This window comes from Halyomorpha halys, unplaced genomic scaffold (genome assembly GCF_000696795.3).
Source record: "Halyomorpha halys isolate HHAL.00 unplaced genomic scaffold, Hhal_1.1 Scaffold51.1, whole genome shotgun sequence".
Lineage (NCBI taxonomy): Eukaryota > Metazoa > Arthropoda > Insecta > Hemiptera > Pentatomidae > Halyomorpha > Halyomorpha halys.
Window position 1 is genome coordinate 3,093,285 of NW_027108122.1, and position 9,663 is coordinate 3,102,947.

The 9,663-nt window shown below is 32.3% G+C and overlaps 1 protein-coding gene across 1 annotated transcript in view; it reads right to left on the reverse strand.

Moving 5' to 3' along the window:
• fuss (fussel) overlaps positions 1-9,216 on the reverse strand; it is a 38,412-nt gene extending 29,196 nt beyond the window's left edge. The window contains exons 1-5 of the mRNA XM_024358685.2: positions 9,151-9,216; positions 7,554-7,779; positions 6,356-6,497; positions 6,123-6,278; positions 3,980-4,319 (exon numbers count right to left, since the gene is read on the reverse strand). Of these exons, the coding sequence (XP_024214453.1) occupies positions 3,980-4,319; positions 6,123-6,278; positions 6,356-6,497; positions 7,554-7,779; positions 9,151-9,216 (930 nt within the window). The remainder of the gene's footprint in view (positions 1-3,979; positions 4,320-6,122; positions 6,279-6,355; positions 6,498-7,553; positions 7,780-9,150) is intronic.
• Between the last annotated feature and the right edge of the window lie 447 nt (positions 9,217-9,663).

Genomic DNA, 9,663 nt, shown 5'->3' on the forward strand with positions numbered 1-9,663 from the left:
TATTAAAGAATTTTCCCAACCTTTGGAGTGTCGGTTTTCGAACAAAAATCAAAGGGCACTTGTGCCGCTTCCACACGTTTGTGTTCAATTAGCATTGTTTTAGAACTGGCAACAGATAAATGTTTGTGCTTTCTGTGTTTTAATTTATTAAAAAATTTTCCCATCCTTTGGATTCAATAATTAACTCTTGTTTAAAATATAATGTATATTTTAAAATTCTATCGATTTGGTGTAAATACATTGTTTCAAATTTTGTTAATTGACTTTAGCAGTTAATTTTGAATTTAACATAGCACAAATATATATTTATAAAGATATTGTTTATCTGCAGGAGCGCAGTGGTACTGAGGTAAAGCACTATGCTACTAACTCCAAGGACACGGCTTCAAATCCGGCTGGGCAGATAATTATTTTCTGTTACACTCTAGCCGTGAGTCAACACTGTGGATTATGGGGAGCTCTCCTGCAGTCCAGACACATTATTATTATTACATATCTAAATATTTAAATAAACTAGTTTCTGATAAAAATGTTTTAATGAACGTAGAATTTATAGGTTAAGTAGTATTATTTCTATGAATTTTTATCACATTGCAGATATTTACGTTTCCTTTCAATAATCCTATCTTTCTTTTGTCCCTTTATACGATGAAGCTCTAATGTAATAGCTGACAAAGGTACATGCAAGCATGTGGATATCGACGTTAGTTTTCATTTTTTTACCAAGCTTTGGAACTTTGGTCTTGAGCTTGAAGGCAAGTGATAAACGGATAGATTCAGCATTATGTTTTACTTACATTTTAAGTTAATGGGTATTAAGTAACAGTAGGACAAAAAAAAAAGAATCCATTTCCCAGTAGAATTACTGAGGAGTGTATTTTATTTTATATTTTTGTGTCTCATGAACCTTATGTATATTAGTTTGAAATTTTTTTTAAGTTATTAAATAAAAGAGATATTTTTGTTTATACATTTACTTAAGGAATGAACTTTTAGCCCCAAAAAATTACAAACAATAGTCCTACAATTGATTTTGGATTAAAAAAAAAAATTGTACTGAGCCTAGAAATTGTCCGTTTTTTAAAAATACATATGTAAAATTTTAGGTCCATGTACTGTTCATGTAAGAAAGAAATTAATTTGATATTCATTGCCATTGAATGCGACGGATTATTTTATTTTCATAATTTTTTTTTTAATTACATAAAAATATTTGTATTTATCTGAGTTCACTAAGATGAATAAGGTTCGCCTATATGTTTATTATTTATAGCATGCTAATAATGAAATTGAGACTGAGATAGTAGCTACAAATTCCAATCAGAGAGGAGATTCGATTCCTCTGCTATAGAAAAGGTAGCTCTTGTGAGAGCAAGCGCCACCTTTGAAGTAGGGAAAGAAGGCTGAGTCCTCCCAGTTGGGTGGGAACTGCTTTGGAGTAACTTATACAAGAGGCTGATCTGCCCCCCGTGGAAGGATGCAAAAGCTAAACGCAAGTAGTCCTTTTTACTGAAAAGGTAATTTGGGTTAGGGCCGGATCTGTGAAGGTTTCTCTTCTCAAATCCCGGTCGGAATAAGTATGTCCAAACCTTTTGAAGCGTCTTCTCTTCGGATCAGGGAAAGGAGGTAAAACGGATTTGGAGGGAGGCTTTTTCAAAGATATGTGAAATGAGTTTTAAGTCGGCTATCTATTTCACCTCCTCCCTTTTGAATGTTTTAAATCCCGAATTAATTAGTAGTGATAATTATAAAATTCTGTAAATATCTCTGAACAGTTCACGTTATTATTATTACCAAACCATTAATAGTTCAAAGAAGAAACATAAATACGCGAGACCGATATGAATATTATTGTTTTGTTTTTTTTCAATATGGTTACAAAAAAACTACTACACATAAGTGAGTGAGATTCCAAGGAATACAAGTGAAAATTATATGACTAAGGCATATATTTTATCTTTTGTATACTTTACGCTTCCATGTTGAAAAAATTGTAAAATAATCAATAATGAATAAGTAATTTCCAATTTCCTCAATACTGAACCATAAATTTGGTTCAGGTACTTGTACAGAGCAAAGGAAACTCTTCATCGCTAAATTGTCACTAGTACTCAACAAACGCATTACTTCAACAATATATATTCAGTCGAAATAATTTTAATGAGATCCAATACACTTTTTCCAACATTCAATAAACTTATTTATCTCACTAGGAAAAAATGTTGATCCCTTAGAAAAAATAAACCCCATATTAGGATATTTTGTCTTATTTGATTTCGTATAGAACGTTTACCTTCGAAAAATGTATAATTTCCTAATTTTCAAGGTAGGTAAACACAAATTTCTGATTAAGCACAATCAAAAAAAAAAAACATATAGAACCGTTAAGAATGTTACTATATTTTATACACGTTTTGAACCTAAGATGTCTAGAGTATATAGCCAATTCGGAAAAACCACTTTCACTATTGCTAAACGGATGTATTTAATTTCGAAAATACCTCATAAATAATCAATGAAAACAATTTAGCATAATTGTTGCTTGAAAAATTGCAAAGTATATGAAAATTAATTTTTTTTTTTTGGGAGGGGGAGGAGGGAGTTTTCATTCTGTGGGACTACCACAGAAATTAAAGTTGACACCCCAGGCCGAATTCGTAAAGATACCACTGCGGTCATGTGGCACTACAAACAGGGCACATTTTGGGGATCGGTCTCGTTAGCATAAAAAAGTAAATAAAACTACATAGAAAAACATAAGATAAATCTTCCATGCTATTATATATTTTTTCCTATCCCCTTATTTTATCATTTAAAATATTGGAAATGAAAACAATAATAAAAGGCATTTAATTTGAATCCATTTTTGACAAAGATAATCAAAACAGTTAAATGAAGAGAGGACTATAAAATCTTCCTTTTTTTTTTTTGTTCGATAACACACTCCTTCGAATTTAGTAGAAAATTAAAGCATCATATTACTATTTATATATAACATACATATTTATATACTGAGGTAGACAGTCGGAGTACGATATAAATTATTATAGATTTTTTCGTAAACTCTGAGCCCGAAAGCCTTAGAAATTGTGTCAACCTAAGGGGGTTCATACAAGTCATCTTAAACGTCTAATAAAGTGATTTAAATTTGGCTAACAATAAAATGCATTTGAATGAAATTTGCAAATCTAATGCTTAGTGTGTTGAGGAATGTCTCATGTATACACGGTATAATAATAAATTTCTCCTTAAAACTCTAAGTCATCATCATATCTTTGTTTTATAGAACTGGCCAATAAGATGAGACCGAATAGTCAAATAAACTATTTGTTTTAACTTAGAGAACTTGGCATACCAATCGTTGTAGAAGGCGTTATTTCACATCTAAAATGATTCTTCCAGTATGTATTCAACAACCCTCCGACACAGAATTAAAGTAAAATTAAAAATAAAAATATCAAGAGATTACTATCTCACGGATAGATTATACGCTGATATCTATAGATGAATAGATATATATACAGTGGCTAGGGTTTAGGATTCGTGCCACACGAGGATTTCGAGGGTTGGTTTAATAATGCAGAGAGTCAATAATTATGAGATTGGTAGATAGGACGCGGAGGCAATCTGTGCCATCCTGTGTAATTACCTCCAATCTGTCGAGCCCGCCTTGCTCAGTAAGCCACTCTCAACATTGTGTTGTATCCGCGTTAATTTCTATCCATGTCATTTCATGTTAGTTAATGCTAAATAACGGTGATCAACATTGCTCAAAATAAACTTGGTTCAAACATTAAATTAATCTATGATGTGAAAATTTATCAATAAAATCAGTAATAAAATTTCCTACCTGTACGTATTTGAAGACTGCAGAAATATGATAGAATCTTGTTTATAGGAAAAACAAGATGGCTTTATGTAATGAAAGTGACTTAACAAATTACAAAAAATTGGAGATTGAATAACTTATTGCACTTACCTGGGATATAGGACTCCAGAATGGCTTCACATCATCTTCTGGACAGGTCTCGATGTCCACCGTCTCTTCGGAGTCCGAAGCGGCCCTCGGCTCGCGGACAGGACAGACCGGGCTGAAGGCGGACCTGTCAGCCGCTGGTGGCAGGAGGAGCGGTGCCGGGGGCAGCCACATTGGGTAGAGCGGCTTCCAGACATAGTCCAGCGGCGGAACTCTTGGAGGAGACTCCTGCCTCTTCCTCGGTTTGGAGGAACCCAACAGCCTCTTTCTCGTACCACCGTTGAACATGGCCTTAACGTCCTCCCAAGCGTGAGTAACCTCTTCAGGTGGGCTGCCGCTTAGCCTGCAGAACAAGAAGCAGATCCTTCACTTCAACAACTACAATTATGTGTCTTATTTATTTATTTTTTAGAAAACTATGAATTAGTTATATATTCTCGCAAATTTCTTATTTTACATTCAGATTTAAACTTGATAGATAACATCAGCTGTGATCAAAGTCAGTATGTTATATGTATATATACTCTGTATTATCATATATTTGTAATTGTAATTATATATCAATAAAGAGGATTTGAAAATTAAAAAAAAAATCAGCTGTGATAATGAAGCAGAAAAGTCTTCTACAAACAATACAAATTTAGTATTGAAGGCCTAAAGTATTTATCTTTCATTATTTTAATGCAGTTAGACATGCTTATATTTTTTTCGTTTGATCGATTCTACTCACGAATCCATGAAGATATACTATTAAAATATATGGCAGTTAATGAATCCCCGTTGCGCCATAGAAAACGTATTTTAACTATTAACATATCGAAATTGATAATAGCATAGCTATAATATAGCTCCGGTAATAAATCAATTCTGGACTACAACTGCCCATGAATCGAACCGTACAGGCTAAAGAAGTACCAATTCTGAACGAATTATTTGGTCAATATACCTTATATATTAATTTATAAATTATACTCAAACACCTGATTTCTTTTTTATTCATTGTTATGGAACCAGAATCTATTTATACCCTTAGGTAAAAGGCAGGAATTGAAACTTAGGTTTTTGTGTTTTAAGATTAATATCTTAACTGCCTTCTAATTTTATTGAGTATTTAGTGATATTCGATTAACATAAACGATTTATGTCGAAAGGAGAACTTTAATTTAAGTTTAGAAGACTCTAGCTAATGCCTCTATTACCAATCTAAAAAATCCTATGGAAGTGAACACCCCTAGGAGCGACTCCATCCCTTGGGAAAAGAAACTTGTTGGCCAATTCCTCGATGGTACTCCATCTTCGACCCGTTGAACCGTGTCTATGACAATGCTGCAGTAGTGGGCAGCTGGTCCCTGCAGCCATTTACCTTTCAGAACCAGTTAGCAAACTCCCTGATCTGTGTAAGTATATTTCTACTCGAAGTTACTTATTTCTATCTGTTCTCTAATGGATGCCGATAGTAGTAAGTATTTTTTTTCTTTTTACAAAGATAATTCTTAAAGAAAATGCCATTATTAAGAAAATAAAAAAATAGTTTGATAGAATTATCATATTGATCAATGTAACAAAGAAATATTTCTAGGGAACAACTTCGTGAGTCCCAATCATATATAGACAAAATAATTAAACTTTTAAATTAAAAAAAACTACTTTTATTTATTATTATTATTATTTTGGAAAATTATCAACCCGTCAACTCTAAACTCATAAATTTACTTCCTATATTTATGTCAGCTGTTTTTATTTCAAGAATATATCTCATAATCCATAATCATCGCTCACCCTCGGCTTCATGAGTTACAGAAATGCGACTACATTATAATGAGATATACTCTTATATATTATATAATATTATTATATATACAGATTATTATAATATTCTGACATATCAGAAGGAAGAGAAATACTGAGACTGTGATATATTATGTCTACTATTTACTACTACTCCCTACAGGCTACTGTACAACTTGTTTCCTAGAGTGTCATTCGACACTTCTGTTTGACAACTCGAGAATCTTTTTTTACAACATTAAATAAATACATTGACACAACCCAATAAGCTGAATTCCTATTTATATTATTAGAATATATATATTTTACATTTTCTTTATTTCTATAAATTTCTTTATTCTATAGTGTGAATATTTACCTCATGTGGCGACGCCAAGAATTAAAATTAGCAGCATCTGGTTGAACATATTTAGCGCCAGGACCTGTTCGGTGTGAATGGAATATGAACTTGTTCGGGGAAAAGAAGAGCCCGCAGGTTGAACATTTGATGCATTTAGCCCTCGAAGAATTGTATCTGAAAATAAAATAATAATTTGTTAGTAGCAGATTTTTATTTAATTAATTAACAATGTATGCATTAATAACAAATACCTAGATGGTAAGAAAGCTCCTCTGCAGCCCCAAGCACAGTCGTGATGGACAGCGAAAGCGAAGTCCTCAGGAAGTCGTGGAGGGGAGTTGTCCCCCAGGAAGGACTTGCAGAGCCTCTCAGCTTCCCTTCTCGTAATCATTCCTGCAATATTTGTTTTCTAAAGCTATTATAAATATTTTAGAATCGAAATATTAATAAAGATAAGAAAAATAATATAAATTTGGTACTCCTTCTATGTGAAAGTATCGCTAGGAAGAATCAATAACAACTATTAAATATAGAGAAATTCGAAGCAGAAAAAGGAGACTACATTGCTGTAATCGGTTCTTATGGGAGCTCACTAAACAGCAAAAGGTTTGTGTAGAGAAAGGATGAATCCATTGTTGTTTGCGACGCAAAATTTGAAAAAAAAAAAAAACGTGATAATTAAACGGAATTAGTTTAATGATAAAAACTTGATCATTAAGAACTATAATATTAAAAACTTATACCACTTCAACCGATGAAGGGTCAGATCTACAGTAATTTGTATGGAAGTATTATTTCTTGAACAATGGTTTTGCATATTTTGCACATGTGCACACTCATCTCCCAAGTATTTTCTCCAATTAAGGGTGTACCCAAGGAGAGCATCCGAACCGACAGGCAAGTTAATGCGACAGAAGTACTAGGATCAATAATTATCTGCTACAGTTGGATTAAAACTCGGGTGTGAAATTCAACTAAAAGATTAATGGGATTAGAAATTTTAAAAATACAAATAAAAAATTGACACAAAGGTAAATTTATATATATTTATATTCTGATCCCGATTCTTAAAATTATTTGAATATTGTTCTATGACAAAATTAAAGTGTATTTCTGGTATAAAAAAAGGGTATCCTAATTGTTTCAAATTTCTCTTTTACTTTCCTCTCAGGGTCGGTTGGAAAGTCGTGGATTGCCATAATATAATCTTGGACTTAGACAGGTCGACTTGACGACTATGAGACCAACAAAATTTATTTATTTCATCCATTTGGACCTAGAATTAACTAGTTCATTCTTTACCAAACTTTATTCTGAAACTAGTAAAAACGGCTAGGGCAAGCTTATTCTAACACATCTGTCCCTTAACAATTACTTTTCTAAATGTAGAAATGGCTAAATAATAATAATAATAATTAAATTAGGTACATATAGAGGAATAACACTAACCACACCTCCTGGAAGACACAGGCATTGCTCCAGCCCTCCTCAGCATCTCCAGCTGAACGGGCGTGCACTGGACACAGGTGATCCCCAGCGCTACACGTCGGTTGTGGATCTCGTTATAAGAGAAGCTCTTGAGGAGGGTGTTGGAGATCTGGGCAAGGCAGAGCCTCTCCTGGTTGTCCATTGTCAGAGAGACTATCGGTACCCCATAGAGTATCACTGTACCCACCTAAAAAAAATATAGATATATTATACATATATCCTCCTTAATAGGAGGGAAAAACAAGAAAGTATATTTTTAGAGAGGCTGGTTAGTCTCTTACGTATTTGTCCTCGGATAAGTTAAACATAGTGACTAAGATTCACCCAGAAGTTAAAATCCGTCCCGCTAGTCAAGAGAAATCGGGCCAACAAGAACACGGTGTACAGCGGGTTGGGTGACATTCTCCTTATTAATGTGCTCCACGAATAATTTTAGGGTCAAAATCGTGTCTACTCTGGCTCAATATGTACCAAAAATTACAAAATGTACCCTAACTTTGGGATGAAATTCCAGCCAAGATGTTAGTGAAGGTAAAATTCTTGATGAGGTGTAGAAAGTTGACAGTAGATTAATAAGTGGAGAAGATGGTGAGGAGGGGGGGGAGTTGCGGTCAGTAAAACAACACAAATAAACAAAAAAATATTTAAGTAATAAATATAAATAATTTTTTTTTATTTCTGTTTTTTTTTTTTTTTTTTTACTGCACTTGCCATCTTCACTACTTATAAAATACCTAAGTAGTGTACATTATGAAATATTTTACTTTAATACGAAATATTCAACTATGGACAAAAATCAAAAGAACAATGTAACTACTGAAAATATAGTTTATTCTGAAGATGAATCGAAAAATATTATGCAATATTTAATATAACTTGTAAGACATTAAAAAGAAGGACCTAATATAAAATGTAAACCTTCTAAAGAGAAAAAAATATATAAGTACCGAAGTCAATATTGAACAAGTTGTGCGTCCGATACATCATTGCCATTGTTTAGCTAAGCATTGGAAGTAAATATTGCCAATGAAGGTATATTCGGCCAAGTTGGACACAAGTAGAGAGCCTCTGTAAAGCTCAGGAGAGGAGCTAAGAGGTTCTCCCTTACATTAATTTTCTGGACCCCAAAATGTTTTTCCTAAAACTACCGGCTAGGGTTCCATACAATTTTTTGGAACATTTCAATTAAAACATAGATCTGAATAAAATTTTTATATTAAGTTATAACCAATAAAACATGAAGACATTTTTAAAAATTTAAAGTACAAACAAATTTAAAATCTTAATATTTATAATTTTGTACTAGGTTACACCAGAATTCACTAGTACTCTTGGAAAATGTTTTAACAGTTAATAAAAGTGAAAATAAAGTTAGTAGAGGGTTCAATTCCCACCTGGATCTATATTTGTATATTTTTATGAGGTCGGGGGAACGAGTCATCATTGGCTTTAAATAATTGAGGAAGCAAAATATTTTTAATTGATATATAAATATGAATATTTAATTACTTAAGTAAAAAAAAAATTAAAAACACTTTAAATACAATCAAGCTGTTACCTGATTTGGTTTCGGTATATTAGTTACCGAAGTTGATTGAGGTCTGCTTCCTGCCGGTACTGACATCCTGAAAATAATACATATTTAGTGATACCAATCATAAGCTTCAGTAGCTAAATTTACATAAAGCTGAATAAATAATTAATATATATTATTTAAAAGTAAATATAACTGAAGAAATTGGGGCAAGAATATGATGATGATGACAAGCCATATAATGAAAATTGTTCTATAGCGCAGTTTCGGAAAATTCTGCAATTCTCATTTATTTTTTTTATATAGTTCAAGTTCCATAATATTATAGATAAATATTTAGGACAAACTAACACAATAATCAGAAACTAAAGAAAATGTATAAAATTCTCTTGTCAAATTCTTGCAGCAAAGCATCCAATTGCAAATAAAAAGTATTATTATAATTATTGTTAGTAGTATTACTATTAATAATATTGTCATTATTAATATTATATGATCACTACTAATATTATTTCTACTTTTATTTATTTGTATTCT